Here is a 17147-nt window from a genome sequence, read left to right on the forward strand (position 1 = left end):
CTTCTCTTATTTGACAGCCAATCCCAGCTTAAAGGAGATCAGTCCTGGGTGTTCATTGGAAGGACTGATGCTGAAGCTGAAACTCCAATACTTTGGCCACCTCATGTGAAGAGTTGACTCATTGGAAAAGACCCTGATGCTGGGAGGGACTGGGGGCAGGAGGAGAAGCGGACGACAGAGGATGAGATGGGTAGATGGCATCACTGACTCAATGGACATGAGTTTGGGTGAACTCCGGGAGTTGGTGATAAGACAGGGAGCCTGGCGTGCTGCGATTCATGGGGTGGCAAAGAGTTAGACACAACTGAGCGACTGAACTGAACTGAATCTAGTCCACTACAATAAACCCAAATTGACCTTTAAAAAATCTATTTTTAGAAGTCTGTTGTACACAAAAAGAGATTATCTGCGAAATTCTACAAATACCCATACATTCACCCACTTATTGCCTTAAAATTATATACCCATATGTTCATCTATCCAATGCCTCAAATTTTTCAGAAGCTAATTTCACTGGAAGAATCCCCCTCCCAAAAGATTCCTTACCAGAGTTAAGATTCAAATAAGAGCAATACTTTTTTCAGTGACACAGTCATCTGAAGATAAGACAATCTATCAATCTATCTTCCCCAATGGCTCAGCGGTGAAGAATATGCCTGCAATGCAGCAGACCCGGGTTTGATCCCCTGGTCTGGAAGACACCCTGGAGGAGGGCAAGGCAAACACTCCAGTATTCTTGCCCAGAGACTCCCATGGACTAAGGAGGTTGGTGGGCTACAGTCCATGAGGTCACAAAAAGTCAGACATGACTGAAGCGACTGAAGTGACTGAGTACACAGTCTATCAATCTCATCTTCTCTTTTGAGTATGAAGCATATGAGCTATAGAAAGGAGAGAAATATTCAAGAGAGAAATAATTCTTTTTTAAAAAAGTGATTGTTTGCTTCTTGGTTCTTCAGCCAAAAGCAGCCATGACAAAAGAATTAACATCACTATGAAAAATTATTTGTATTCAAATGTATTTCCAAGAAGATTTCAAGATCTGACACAGGCACAGAGAAAATGAGTGAATTAAAACAAGTATAAACAGGTCAGTTACAGGTTGATCTCTAGTTGAATTAGGTTTAAAAATATTTTAATCATACTTTTAAAAAAGTGAAATTTTTTTTTCTTTAATTCAAGTCAACTTAATTATCTTAAAACACTCATATACCAAGATGAACTCATATATTAAGGCAAATTCCAATTTTATATACTCATTTGATTAATTCTGTTTCATTTTAAATTGCTAGTCCAGGGAGAGAAATTTTGTAAAAAACATTTTATTGCTACAAAGGGAAACATGGTCACAAAAAGCCTTTAAGCGTATCTTAACGCAAATTACTATATTCAATGTCCAATGCAGTAAAAAAATACACAGAGCACAAAATACTTGCCCAACTTATCTCTTCTAGGGTAAGTATTCAAAACATTAATGCACACTTGAATATATACTCCCAAGAGCAGCATTTAAGTTCAAATGATTAGAACAGACATACTAACAATACACATCTGTTATCCTTAATACCAATAAAGTAATAAAAATTAAGCTTAAAAATTATACAAACAATTTCTTGAAACTAAGTTAGGTAGCTATAAAAACTAAACTAAAATAGTCTTACCTTCATTTTATTAAACAAATGCCAAACACTTAGAAATTATATAAAACAAATTGTAATGTGTGGAATGCATGCAACATGGGTGTTAACTCTCATATTTTAAACTACCGAAATTCTTACCCTTTTCCACATTGGGACAAAAATTTAAAGCTTCTTTTAAAACTGACTAATACCTTATATTTAATTTTCTTCTGCTTGGTCAACAGAAAAGCCGACAGGCTCTTCCTTTGCTTCTTCTTCCTCTCCTTCCCCTACCCCCTCCCCCTCCCCCTCTCCTTCCCCTACTGCCCCCACCTCCCCCTCTCCTCCTACGTCCCCTCCTTCCTCTGTGTCCCCCACTCCTTCCACTCCTCCGCCTTCCCCTCCCTCCTCTACTTCCTCCACTTCCCCCACTTCCTCCTCTTCTTCCTCCTCTTCCTCCTCTTCTTCCACAGGTTCGTCAATCTTTTCCTCTTCTTCCTCATCTCCTTCTATTTGTTGATCTTGAGAATGATCTTGAATTTCAAAGGGATTCTCACCCTAAAAACATGAAAAAAAAACCTTTTAAAAGAGCGCATTTATTTTTTAATCAGTGAAATTTTTATTGGCTATATCATTAAAAATAAATACTATTTGAAACTTAACTTCAACTTATATTAAATCTACTTAATATTTTTTGAGTATTTTAAATCTACTTAATATTTTTTGAGTATCTATTTCATACCAATGTGGGTATTTATATTCCTGAAGTCAGTACTTTATACTCCATAAAACAAAGCAGATGAAGACTTATGTTCTACTTAATTGTATCAGTATTCAATGCACTACTGTTGCAAGTTCTCTTTAAAAAATTCAAATGAAAATCAGTACGTTTGAAAACTCAAATGAAAATCAGAAACAAATTAGGTATCATACTTTACTTTTACTTTAAAAAAGATAAATCTGTAATTCGCTAAACATTCACAGCTTTAGTATTTTAATTTACTTAAATAATTATGTATCTGGATTATGTCTCACAGAGCATATCAGAAGGCTATATTAGTAATATAAGAAATGAAGAGGCAATGAAGGTTATTAAAACAGGGAAGTATAAGACTAGTGCTACACTTTAAGATACACTAGGTAGGAAGATACAGGTTGAGTGGCTGTAGCAAAAGAAAAACTATTAGCATTGGGCTACTCTAATAGCCCAGGAAATGAAAGGGTAAAAGTGACACCATTGACAGAATGGGTAAATTAAGATGGGGAAAAGCAGCAGGTATATACTATATATAATTTGAATTTAAGATGTCTAAATGTTTAAAGGGCAACTATAAATTTGCAGCTCAGAAGAGGAAAGACTTCAAAGTCAGATATTTAGATTTGTGAATTGCTTGCACAGTGAATAGTGACGCCAGGTCTTAAAAAGGATAGCCTAGGGCAGAGCTGAGGGAATGATGAAAAAAAAAAAAAATGGCTGAGAATAAAGCCTACTGAAAAAGCTTGTACATGGGGACAGAAGTTAGAAAAGGAATATTTAATGCAGAAACCTAGGATTATAAAATATCATCTAGCAAAACAAAGTTTCAAGAATGAATTAACAGATCAACACTGTTATATGATGCAAATAGGTAACAGTAGAAAACAACTGAAGAAGTTCACCAAAGCTGGTAGTAACTAAAGCTAAGGAAAAGTACCTGAGGGATTTATTGTACTATCCCCTTAACTTCTGTATGTTTAAAATAACAAACAATAAAATGTCACAAATTTTTATTTGAAAATTAAATTAAGTCACTGGTAACCTTAGAAAGAACAGTTTCAAAAGTATAATGTAAATGGAAGTTGGATAGCAATGACTGCCCATGAATGAATCTTCATAATTCCCTTTTAAGATGAAACTCCAGTACTTTAGCCACCTCATGAGAAGAGATGACTCATTGGAAAAGACTCTGATGCTGGGAGGGACTGGGGGCAGGAGGAGAAGGGGATGACCGAGGATGAGATGGCTGGATGGCATCACAGACTCGATGGATGTGAGTCTGAGTGAACTCCGGGAGATGGGGAGGAACAGGGAGGCCTGGGGTGCTGCGATTCATGGGGTCGCAAAGAGTCGGACATGACTGAGCAACTGAACTGAACTGAACTGAAGCTCTCAAAACACACTGGCCCAGAGTCCATTACTCTGAGATACTGATTTAATCAAGTACTGAAGCTCTTGCTAAAAGCACAAAATGAAATAATTTCAGACCTAAACCTCTTGAATCAAGTGTCCAGGAAAGAAGTTTGGTAATCTGCATATTTAAGAAGCATTTCAGTTCAGTTCAGTTCAGTTGCTCAGTCGTGTCCGACTCTTTGCAACCCCATGAATCGCAGCACACCAGGCCTCCCTGTCCATCACCAACTCCTGGAGTTCACTCAGATTCACGTCCATCGAGTCAGCGATGCCATCCAGCCATCTCATCCTCGGTCGTCCCCTTCTCCTCCTGCCCCCAATCCCTCCCAGCATCAGAGTCTTTTCCAATGAGTCAACTCATCACATGAGGTGGCCAAAGTACTGGAGTTTCAGCTTTAGCATCATTCCTTCTAAAGAAATCCCAGGGTTGATCTCCTTCAGAATGGACTGGCTGGATCTCCTTGCAGTCCAAGGGACTCTCAAGAGTCTTCTCCAACACCACAGTTCAAAAGCATCAATTCTTCGGTGCTCAGCCTTCTTCACAGTCCAACTCTCACATCCATACATGACCAGTGGAAAAACCATAGCCTTGACTAGACGGACCTTAGTCAGCAAAGTAATATGTCTGCTTTTGAATATACTATCTAGGTTGGTCATAACTTTTCTTCCAAGGAGTAAGTGTCTTTTAATTTCATGGCTGCAGTCACCATCTGCAGTGATTCTGGAGCCCCCCAAAATAAAGTCTGACACTGTTTCTACTGTTTCCCCATCAATTTGCCATGAAGTGATGGGACCAGATGCCATGATCTTCGTTTTCTGAATGTTGAGCTTTAAGCCAACTTTTTCGCTCTTCTCCTTCACTTTCATCAAGAGGCTTTTTAGTTCCTCTTCACTTTCTGTCACAAGGGTGGTGTCATCTGCATATCTGAGGTTATTGATATTTCTCCCGGCAATCTTGATTCCAGCTTGTGTTTCTTCCAGTCCAGCGTTTCTCATGATGTACTCTGCATATAATAAGCAGGGTGACAATATACAGCCTTGACGTACTCCTTTTCCTGTTTGGAACCAGTCTGTTGTTCCATGTCCAGTTGTAACTATTGCTTCCTGGCCTGCATACAGATTTCTCAAGAGGCAGGTTAAGTGGTCTGGTATTCCCATCTCTTTCAGAATTTTCCAGTTTATTGTGATCCACACAGTCAAAGGCTTTGGCATAGTCAATATTTAGAGATATCTTTATCAGAAAAGTTTAAGAAGCCCTAATTCAGAAGGTCTTATAAGGGGCCTGGGTAGCTTTTAATTGATTTTAACTTCACAGGGGATTCTAATCATACACTTCCTACTGGGAAATACTAGATTAAAGAGTGAATAATATATAGAAAGTAAAGAGCACAATGCAGGGTAAACCACTTTTTCAAGTATGATGATAAGAGAAGAGATAAGAACGGCTGAAGTCTAGGAAAAGTTCAGTCATTTTTAGTTTAAGAAACTCATAAACATGTCTCTTTGGGATAAAGTAGTAAGATAATAAATGGGGGGGAATCAGATGAAAATAAGGAGATAACTGATGAAACAAGAACACAGATAAAGCACAAAGAATATTTTCCTTCACATATAACAATGAGAAAAAAAATAAACAATTCTAAAGTAGAAAGCAGAAAAGTTAGAGTTCACATCCAGTGGTCTTCAATCTCCCTAGAGCGAGAGAAGAGATAATAATATGGTAAGTGGAGGAAGTAAATAAAATATGGATATGTGAAGAATGAAGTTTGAAACAGTCACTGCAGGAAGCACATTACATTGATTGATAGCAAGTAAAATTATTGTGAACTGCAGTGAAATCTGGCAAACATAGTACTGGCACAATTCCATGATATTTTTAGCAGGAAAGAGAGTTAGTAAAGCTAACCATAAATGGCAGAGTTGAGAACTAGTAAGCAGTAGAAAAATTAAGAAAAGAGTTTTAGAGTGGCAGCACTGCACTGTTATAAGGGCTGACCATGAGTGTCCAGGCCAGAGTGAAGGCAGAACATATATAAGTGGAGAACTGGGAGAAACTGATGAACTGATTATTTCACAGGACAAAGATTTTAAAAGGTATTTTGTCATTCTAAGCACTTAAAGATCGAAGTGTTTTCAAGCCATGACCAGAGCTGATTATGAGCAGAAGTTTTCTGTGGCCTCTAGAACAGCAAGAAACGGAGAAGACAGGACTGCTGGACAGAAAATGCCAGACAAAGAGCATCTCCGAGTAATGAGACACCAGTGCTTCTTGAATTTTAACATGCATATAAATCAACTACGATCTTTTTTAAAATGAAGATTCTTATTCAATAGGCCTGGATATGAATTGATACTCTACATGTCTAAAGAGCCTCCAGGGTGATGTCAATGCTGCTGATCCTTGGATCGCACAGAGTAACAAGGTTCTAGAAGATTCTCAGTTAAGTTACTTTCTCCACAGTATGCATGAGAGGCAAGATATTCCAACATCTCCCATTCCATGAAGTGACTCTAAAGTGTAGCTTGAAAACTTTACACAGAAATTCTACTTTGTATTCTTTTCTCATTATAAATTACCTTCATACATCATTAGAAACAATTAACCTCTCAAGTTTGTGATATAGCAAGGATAATAAAAATCTAATCTTTCCTAATTTAGCTATGATGCTTTAATCTTTTTGACACCATATCTCCAACAAAATATGATTTCAAACTAGGGCAGTATTCATCTTTTAAAAATGGTGTCAAGAGTGCAGTCAACAGTACCAAATAGAATAATCAGAAAATAGGGCCTTCTGGAACAAGCGTAAAGAACTGAGATTTATTCAGCTTGGAAGTCATCTGGTTGAAGAATCATATGTAAAGAAGGATCACTGGAATAATATATGGCAAAAATCCTGAGAAGCAGTAGGCCAGGTATACCCACCTAATTGTTCACCTCTGAGTTTCCTAACTGAAGCAAACCTCCTTCCTTCTGGTCTTGTGATGCTATGAGCAGGAGCTTTGTTTCTGAAGCAAAGTATCTGAACTTCCTGCTTCCCATCCAAGTGTTATCTAGGAATGACTTATCCAACTGGCATGCTTAGAAGAAGAAATACCAGTTGGATAGCTCATTCCTCTTAGGAATTTCCCTTCACTAGGAACACCCAAAAGAGGGGACAGAAGGGATTCACTTGGGCATCAAGACCCTCTTTTGTGTCTTCTAAGCAACGGAAAGGGTGCATTCTAGTCTGCTCTGTAATGTGGTTGACTAAGCGAATCCTACTGCTGTTCAGCTGAAGCAGTCACAGAAGTTGGGGGGAGGTAAGTCTATCTAGGAGTGAAACATTAGAAAGTCCACAATAACTATCTAAGACATATCATCCAAGTCACCCTTTAAAAAAAAAAATCAAGGATAAAGCTGACATTTGAGTCTTCTATCAAGATTCTTATGTATCTCTCAAATGAACCAGAGCTAGAAAGGGAATAAGAAAGGAATGGTGTCTTGCTCCCACCCCCAACAAATCCCAACAATTAGGAAAAAAGACATTTTACCTGTATGTATGACATCAAGTAAAATTCTCCTAATTTTGTGCTATATTAAATATCACAGTTATCATGCTATATTTAACTGTTACAACATTACAATATAACCCAGTTTTTGCTCTCAAGCCTTACCTTAATAAAACGTTCATATCGTGCCTTCACTATCGGATTATTTAAAATGCTTGTAGCAGTCAAGACACTCTCTCTTTTTATTTGTTCCTTATAAGCCTATGAAAAACAGAACACACTGAGACACTTGAAAATGATGCCATGAAAAATATTTCCTTAATTAAAATGACTGCATGCTCAAACTCTTAGAATTAAATGACTTTAATTTCTGGCAAATAAAGCTATAGAAAAACAAAAGCTATTATAACTACAATCTAAATGATCTATAAATTAAAACAATGAAGATTCAAAAGTCCAGTGAACTTTAACAAAAAACACCTAGTCACTAAATACTCTTTAAGTCCAGGTCTACTAAACTCTTGCTTTCTCTCCTATCTATTCTGGAGCTACCTTCTCCAGCCCCAGCTATTCCAACTATTAATTTTCATGCTATCAAACGTAAGCCTTTAATACTTGAATTTTTAATTTGCTTTTCAAAAAAATTTCTCACAAAATAAATGTTTTTATTTGAAATAAATTTGACTAAATAAAACTAACCAACATAGGAACAAAAATAATACTAACTAATCAACATAGGAACAAAATAATACTAATCAAGAAGAAAATAGTAAAAGTTTCCTAGAATTTCTGAATAAATTCTACTGAAAATGTAAGAATAGAAAGTAACTGGCTTTTTATGTTTCCTAATCATCAAAAAACAAGGCTTTCTTTTTTGTTCTAAAATACACGAACACACACTCATAAAACAATTTTGCACCACCTTTAAAAAATGTTAACAATAAAAAAAGCAGTTCAATAACAGCTATGATTTCGTGAATACATACTATGTGCCAGGTACTACTTTAGATGCCTTTTACATTTTAATTAAACTAATCCTTAATCAATCACAGAAGATTTATCCATCCTCATTTTATAGATAAGGAAACTTAGACAAAGAAAAGTTTATTACTTGCTTAACATATGTATGTACTGAACCAGGATTCACAGAAGTCTTGCTCTGGAGCCCACAATACTATACTTAACCACTATACTACACTGCCTCTCTAAGTATCTTTACAGTAAGTCACTCATGAGATTAACTGGATTGTACACAAGTAGGCAGGTGTGAAACAATAGTCTTTAAAGGGCAATAAGAGATCAAATAAATAATTCATTGACTTTATTAAGGTAGATTAAAACTGACCTGCTTTCCTTTGATATGATCAGGAGATTTTAAGTGCTGCTGAACTGAGCTGTGTAAAGCAGGGATATACACACTGCAAGCACTGCAGTGAACAGTCTCTACTTTCATCATGTGATCATCTGCAGTAACACCTACAAAAGAAATGCAACTATTAATAAGAACAGCAATGATTCACATGCTTCTGACATATCAAGCTTTCACTGTTTCATTTCCATTATGATTTATACTCCTTCTTCCAAAAAAAAGGATCAGAGTATAGAGTTATTCTACCATATCTCATAAATCTGCATAGATTAAAAATGAAAGGATAATTATGTTTTCATACTTTATTCAAGATTCCACATGGTATTCAGTTGCACTGAGCAACTTCAGAATGCATGTAACAAAACCTGATAAATTCTCTCTTCATTTTTGTTACAAATAGTTTCCTTGTTATGGCTGCTTAGATACACATATCAATTAAAACTGGACATTTAATTTCTAAATACATGAGGTTTTTAAAGTATCTTTGATATTAATCTCTCATTTTGATATTAATCTCTCATTATGATATTAATTTCTCATTTAAATTCTTTCTTCTCTGCCGGGGTCCAGCCTCAGCAGGGTCCAGGGATACCCTCAGGATGGATGGCATTGGCAAAAAGAGAGAGAGAGACACGGGGAGACCAAGCTTCAGTGAGCGAGGCCTATAACTTTATTTTCAAAAGGGGCTTTTATACCCTGACTTATACGCAGAGGAAAATGAAAGATGCAAGGTCATGCAGAGTCAGCTCAAACACTGGAGCAGTTTTGCCCTTATCGAAACCAGGATTTTTTTCTGTATGCCTTTCCATAAACAAGGGTCTTATGTTATGTACATTATCTTCGGGCCTGGAGGCCTGTTGACATTTTATGACCCTTTTTTGATAAAGGTTGATCAACCAGAAAACTTGTTTTCCCTTGAAGTGTTTTTTTTCTTTATATTTCTAATCTGTGTCAGCCTCAGAAAGTACGAAACAGAGTTACATTCTCATGGAGTAAAGGTGCAGTGGGTCACAACAAAGAAAGAACTTATTAGCTCAAAGGTCTGATGTGGTTAATACCAAGGCTACTACTTGTTTTTCTTACATTCCAACTACATTAACTAATGCACTCCCGGGCACACAATGGATAAGGGATATGGGAACTTGGCAGCAAGCATTGGCTCAACAATGAAACCCTTCATCAGTATTATTTTAATAAAACTTTTTCACCCCTCGAAGGGCTCTATATTTTTAGAATGCTTAGGCTTCCCGTGTCATGGTTGGGATGTTGTGAACAAGCATATGTGTAGTTGGAAGAGTCTGGATAAACCTGCCAAGCAAGCTAGAATGCTAACAGCGGGGTTTGAATTGAAATGCTCCTTTCATGCCCAGGAGACTTATCAACTAGAGCCCTAAGTTGATTTTCTCCAGAGAAAGGTGGTCGGGGATAGCCCCCTGTTAATGTCAGAAGAGTTGGTGAAAGGCATAATATAGTAAACAGTAGACAGATTTTGGTTTGGGGTAGATGCTCGAGCAGGTCCAGGGAGTCCCTCGAGTCCTGATCCGCCTTGCTTGTCAGGTCTCCTCCGCAAACCTTGTCACGGGTGGGATCTCCCATGCTGGCTCCCGGCACTTCTCTATAATCATCACCTGTGTTTTTTCAGCTTGTGAACTTTATCAAGGCTTTCAATAGCTAAGTTAAAGATCTCTCTTGGTAAATGTCACATTGCACTTTAAAATATGTGGGTTATTTTAAAGTATCTTTTGATACTGATTTCTAACATAACTCCACAGTGACAGAACAGACTAGGATTTCAACACATGACATTTTACACCTTGTTTTATGTTCTTGGCTTCGTTTCAGTGTCTCCCGGTTTACAGTCTATGGGCCGTTAAAAAACTATATGGATAAAAGATTAAAATTATAAACTATAATTACATTATATTTCCTACTCATCTTTTACAACAATTTTCTGAGGCCTGTAAGTTCAACCCCCAAAAATATAATATAAAAATGTTGCTTCTGTAGTAAAATAAGAATTTTCATGCTTATGAATGTGGGTGGGTAGAGACGGGAAAAAGTCAAAATTGGATTCATAAAAGACAAAAATGTATGTTAGATCTTAAAAACGGTGATTGAGAGTTATTACAAGTGAAGGCTACTTTATATGTTTTTAAAACCTATTTTTTTGTTGATTTCTACACATCTCAATAGAAAGAAAATAACAGCTTTGGCTCCCAGGCTTATCACTGTATCTCTGGTTCCTTGGAACAGTGCCAGCCACATAATAGGACTTTAGTAAATATGTTAAATTAGTAAGTTATATGGCGAAGGCAATGACAACCCACTCCAGTACTCTTGCCTGGAAAATCCCATGGATGGAGGAGCCTGGTAGGCTGCAGTCCACGGGGTCGTGAAGAGTCAGACAAGACTGAGAGACTTCACTTTCACTTTTCACTTTCCTGCATTGGAGGAAATGCCAACCCACTCCAGTGTTCTTGCCTGGAGAATTCCAGGGACGGAGGAGCCTGATAGGCTGCCGTCTATGGGGTCACAAAGAGTCGGACATGACTGAAGCAACTTAGCACCAGCAGCAGTAAGTTATACGTATGTTCACAGGAATTTTCTTTAAATGCTTCATGTGAAAAACTGTTAGGAACACACCAGTTTCCTTAGAATTATATCATTTTTAAAGAATCATGTATTTTTCTATGTTGAGAAAAACTGATTTGGCTCTTTCTTGGGCAACTGAATTAATCATGACATTTGATTAAGAAAACAATAGATAACATGCAGCTTCAACTAAATAAAAAGATCTGCATGATCTTTCACATTTCATTCTTGAAGTAATACTGTAAGGTATTATATGGTGACCATTTGTATCTGCTGGTTCCAACTCTGCAGATTCAACCAACCATGGACAGAAAATATTAAAAAAAAAAAAAAACAACTTCTAAAAAGTTCCAAAAAATCAAAACTCCACACTGACACTTATTTACATTAAGTATCATAAGTAATCTAGAGATGATATAAGAAATATGGCAGAAACAACACAATATTGTAATTATTCTCCAATCAAAAATAGATAAATTTAAAATAAAATTGAAGAAAATGTCCAAAAAATAAAAGTATATAAGAAGACATACATGGTTTATATGCAAATACTACACCCATTTTGTATAAGGGATTTGAGCATGACAGATTTTGGTATCTGCAGGAAGGTCCTAGAGCCAACCTCCGTCAGACCCAGAGGGACAGCTGTCTATGCAAAAGAAAGATCTAAGAGAAAATGGAACTTTCTGGGAACTGCAAGTAATTCATTATTGCTGGGGCACAGACTAAAGAAGGAACAAAAGGGAAAAAGAGCAGGGCCAAGATCACGAAGAACTTTGTATGCCATGCCTAGGAATTTGAACTTTATTCTGTGGAGGATGCAGAAGCCACTTTATTACTTAAATTCTTCAAGTAATAAAATCATGTAGTAGAATAAGAGATAAGACTGAAAGGAAGGAAACTAATTAGAAAAATAGAACACATAAAGATTTTAACAAATTCAGTATTTTAAAAAGACATAAAGAAAACAGACTTGGTACGTATTCAAAAGACAGAATCGAGACTCGACTGAACAAAAATACTACAGACACAGTAAAGCAAGTGTAAGTACTAAGATTAACTGCACAGTTCTGGCATTGATGGGGCCACTTCCCAAGAAAATGAAGGAGATACCTGTTAAGTTTTGTCTTGTTTCCTTCATGGGGTGGGGGATACTCAAGGGAAGGATAAATTTTTTTAGTATGTTCAATTTGTGAGACTGCTAAAGAGAGATGTCAGTAGGCAGCTAGATGTAGGAGACTGGAGTTCAGAAGAGATATCTGTGCTGGAGATATAGATCTATAAGTAATCAACATATAGATGTTGATTTAAATTCTGTATATAAATTAATTCATCAGGAAGAAATATAAAGAGAAATGTTAACAGGACTGACAGAATACTGAAAAATATCAACTTCTAAAACCTTAGTAGAGAAAGAAAACCACAAAGAGTAAAAATGACAAGGGAGTAAAGAGAGGCAGTGAGTACCACAGAAACCAAGGGAGGAAACAGATTTATAAATAACAGTTATCAGTGGAAAATGTTGCCGAATAAAACTGAAGTTGGTGTTGGTGTCCTCCGTCATAGCAGTTTCAGTACACTAATGATAGCAAAAACTTGTCCACTGTGGGTAAAGTAGTAAGTGAGAATGAAGAAACAGAGACAGTGAGGACTATGCTTAAAGAAGGGTGGTTGTTTATAGAGAAAGACAGGTTTTACAGGAATTAGTGTCTATGTTTTTCTATTTTCTTTAGGTCTTTTTTAATTTGTTTGTTTAAGTAAGTGTATAGGCTTCAGAGACAGAATCAAAAGACAAGGAAAGACTGAAACACAGAAGAAAAGAATTCAGGATTTGAGCAGAAGTCTTTCAGGAGATGACAAGGAATAAGAGAGATAGATGACATATACAAGTACAGGCAGCCCTCTGTATCCATGGCTTCTGCATCTACAAATACTGGAAAACCAACTATGGGCCTTGGGTATCTGCATATTCTGATACCTCAAGCAGGTCCTGAAATCTCTCTCTCTCTCAAATACCTAGGGATGACTGTATCTTCCAGTAGAGGCAAAGCTGATACTTTCTCTATGAAGGAAAGGAAGTGAAAGACCTAAGAGAAGGTAGTGATAAACTTGTAAGCCTGAGAACAGGAATCAAAGGAGTTCATTTCTGATAACACACTCAGACCTACCATATATGACTATGTACTATATCACTCTAATGGGCATCATTTACAATGAAATAGGTTATGGTATATAAAATATATATGTAAATTTCTAAATCAGTTTGTTAACTTACCTTCCATAACATCCTTTTCTATTATTTTGACTGCCTCTGTTTGATTATTTGTCTGTTGCTTACGAATAGATGTTTTCTTGAATTTATTTACCATACATTCCTAGAAAACAAAATAGAAAGAATCCAAAAAGTTTTTAGTGAGTATGTAGTATGGGCCCAGCACCATGCTTGGCCTATGAAAAGTAATAGTACCTGTTATATAAAACTGGTGAATGTTTTCAAGGAGCTTACAATCTAATTGAAAGGACTATAATGAAATACCAGGAAACTGCAAAAAGTATTTACTTTTCAAGATGTATTAATATTTTAGGCATATATATAGAGAGAGATCAAAGACAGCTGGAATAGGCAAGAGATCTCAAGGAGCAAGTGAATATTTAAGTCCTAAATGACAGGAATCAGTTGAACAAAATTACAGAAAGAAATTTAATTAAGGTAACACAATTCTCCAAGGATCACTGTACTTCTAACCTTCTAACAATTCCATCTCTTTTGCCCAAATTAATTTCAAGTACAGTTAGCAGTCCAGCTTCAGCCCTGATCCAAACTACCCTACCCTTCTCCAAGTCACTTCTACTTACACTATCACTCAGGGCTCTTCTACTTAATAGTGTCATCTGTGTGTGTGTGTCTGATTTCCAATTTCTGTTAGTTCACTAAAGGGAATGTCTGTGTCTTCAGTGTCTTCAGGTGCTGTGCCTGCATAGCACCTACTCTTAAGTATTCAAGAGAAACTGTTGACTGATGACCACACTCTGATAAAGGACGCCAAACAAACAGGCTCTCTGGCTCTGAATTCAATTTAGACTTCCATTTATTGAAAGTCACTAAACTGCTCTCAGCAAAATCTTTTAGGATAAAGACAAATTGGTATATTGAAGTGAAATATGAAGAAAAATCCCCAGCACAACACCAGGTGCATAGAAGACTGTTAATAGATGACAGCTGATTTGGTATCAATAAACAGCTGTTAAAGGAATTTTCCTGACACCTCTGTCAGAAACTTCTGTAAAAAATGTAAAATGTACTCTCAAATCACAAATCTACAATCTATGAAAGAGGAATTCACATGTACTTCTAAACTAATTTTAACACAACCTTTTATAGGTGAACAGTAAATTGAATTCTTAGAAACATAAAACAGGAGAACTATGGGTAATGATGAAAATTTAAGAAATTCAAATGTCAGATCAAGTGCCTCTCACTTCAAAAATAACTACTTACATGCAAAAACTCCATAACCACTTTATCAAATTTGGTTTGTTTTTGAATATGATCTAATGTTTCCTGATGTGAAGGACTTTCCAGATGGAGTTCAATATCTTTTTCTTCAAATGTTCGAAATTTACAAAATGAACATGTGAATGCCATTCTGTAAAGGGAAAAAAAGTGTTTGTTTAAATATTACCTTATTTACTCAGAAAGCATTCATAAGACTATCCCAATGAAATCAATTTTACCAGCATAAATGATTTCCTCTCTTCTAAGTAATGGTTGATTTAAATCAAGCTCAAGTCAGAAAAAAAAATAGCATTTAAGTACTTGTCTGGACAACACTGTCATCATACTAATTGGCATTTCTGGACCACACTGGAGTTACTGGGTATGAAAAACAGAATCAGTGGATCTATTTCATCTAACCCTAACTATCCACTTCAAGTCTAGATCAGAAAGCCAAAGCAAACTTCAAGCAGTATCCAGTTCCAAAGTTCCACTAACGTTACACTCTTCTATCTTCAACCTTCCAAATCACTGAAGTAGAAACAAACGTAGGTAGGACACCAGAAAACCATAATTCACTCTATTAGAGCTCTTAGATGATCAAAAATCAATTCAGGATGACTAACAGGCCTGGACTGGACATATGCACTCACTGAAAAGCTCAAGAGTCACTCCAAAATGAATTTTCCCTTTTCTCCCATTTAATTATTCTTACCTCATATATCCCTGTTACTTCCTTTTCTTCAAATTATGACAACAGTCTCTTAATGGGTTCCTTTATCTTGAGTCTCCATTTTCCACCTAATTCCTTAGAGTACTATTATATTTATTTCCCTGAGTAAGAGTATAGAATCTGGAATCTACTGCTGGGTTTATTTCTTAGCATCTTTATGTGACTTTAGGCAACTTAAATTCCCTGGGCCTTAGTTTTCTAATCTTAACGAGGTGAGAACCCTCACAGAGCATCCTCACATTTTGGTCTTCCACGGGGTTGGGGATATGGAGGCTGTGTAGAAAAGGTGGTGATCTTAGAACCAATTCACTATGCATATCAAGGGATGACTGTAAATATCAAAAAATCAAAAGCATTCCTATATATCTTTAATCAATCCTTTTCATTTGACTCTCAGGAATTTTTTCACATCACAGTTAATTTATCTGCCTTTTCTAAGAAACATGTTTAGGTGTTTTTTTTGTTTTATTTGATGCTTAAACATAGTATTTTATTGATTCTAAGACATATTTTTCCTGATCGCATTTCTGAAATCAGTCTGTATCATAAAATTAATGAAATATCACAATCTCTTTTGGCCAGATAGATTATTGCTTGTGCACATAGAAAAACCAGGAATTCTAGCTGTAAAATCTATATAGAGTGATTGTCAGTGGCTTGAAAGTCTCAAGGACAGTGATAAAGCATTCTTTTAGACCTTGAGGAGCAAATCGTTAAGGAGGAGGTGGACAGTAGCAAACTAAACATATCTGTCAATATCCTTGAGACAGGTATCAAACACAGGCTAACTCTACATAACTGTAGAGTAACTGTAATACCAGGTTAAAACACCAACAATAATAAATTTTTTTAAAATAGTCTTTTTAAAAATTTGATTTTTAAAATCTTTTATAAAATATAACATTGTATAAGTTTAAGATGTACAACATAATTATTTGATATATGTATATATTATGAAATGATGAGCACTATGAGTTTAGTTACTGTCCAGCACCTCACTAGTTGTAATTTTTTTCTTACGATGAGAACCTTGAAGATCTACTCTCTTAGCAATTTCAAATATATAACACAGTATTGTTAACAACAGTCATCATCTGTACAATATATCCCCAGAACTTATTTATCATTTAATAGAAGTTTGTACCTTTTGGCCACCTTTACTCAATTTTCCCACCCTCAAATCCTAGGAACAGTTTTTTAATGAGTCCAATTTTCTGACTCTACTAAGCACAAACCTGTATCCATCTCCGTATTTCTCACTGTTTTTTTCTCTTCTGCGTCTTTGTTTCTCTCGCCGAGCTTCAATTCGCCGCTTTTCTTCTTCTTCATTTTTAGGATCAGTTTCTGCTAGGGAATCAGACAAAAAAGTTAAAACTAAAAATCACTTCTCCATTCTCCTTTTCCAGTCCCCAATTCATAAACTACAGACAGATGATTTATTTGGTGGTCATTATCTAAACTGAACTCACCAGAAAAATCAGAGTTTTGAGATTACTGAATATTTCTGAAACTTCATTCACATGAATACCTTCATCATAAATTTTGTCTATTTACTTCTCACCTATGTTTATTATTTGCTACATTATTTTTCTCTAGATCCACTCATTTTTTATCTTCATTTTAAGTAATAATATCCACATTACCTAAAATAATTTTGAATTATCACACCTTGGAAA

General features: G+C 36.0%; 1 protein-coding gene across 4 annotated transcripts in view; it reads right to left on the reverse strand.

The window, feature by feature from the left end:
- Positions 1-1013: 1013 nt before the first annotated feature.
- Positions 1014-17147, reverse strand: part of ZNF326 (zinc finger protein 326) — a 37246-nt gene continuing 21112 nt past the window's right edge. For all 4 annotated transcript variants that reach the window (XM_068964493.1, XM_068964491.1, XM_068964494.1 and 1 more), the window contains 6 exons: positions 16707-16818; positions 14742-14889; positions 13518-13617; positions 8627-8757; positions 7447-7542; positions 1014-2177 (listed from right to left, as the gene is read on the reverse strand). In XM_068964493.1, coding sequence (XP_068820594.1) covers positions 1839-2177; positions 7447-7542; positions 8627-8757; positions 13518-13617; positions 14742-14889; positions 16707-16818 — 926 coding nt within the window. In that variant the 3' untranslated portion in view covers positions 1014-1838. The remainder of the gene's footprint in view (positions 2178-7446; positions 7543-8626; positions 8758-13517; positions 13618-14741; positions 14890-16706; positions 16819-17147) is intronic.

Source organism: Capricornis sumatraensis, chromosome 2 (assembly GCF_032405125.1).
Source record: "Capricornis sumatraensis isolate serow.1 chromosome 2, serow.2, whole genome shotgun sequence".
Taxonomy (NCBI): domain Eukaryota; kingdom Metazoa; phylum Chordata; class Mammalia; order Artiodactyla; family Bovidae; genus Capricornis; species Capricornis sumatraensis.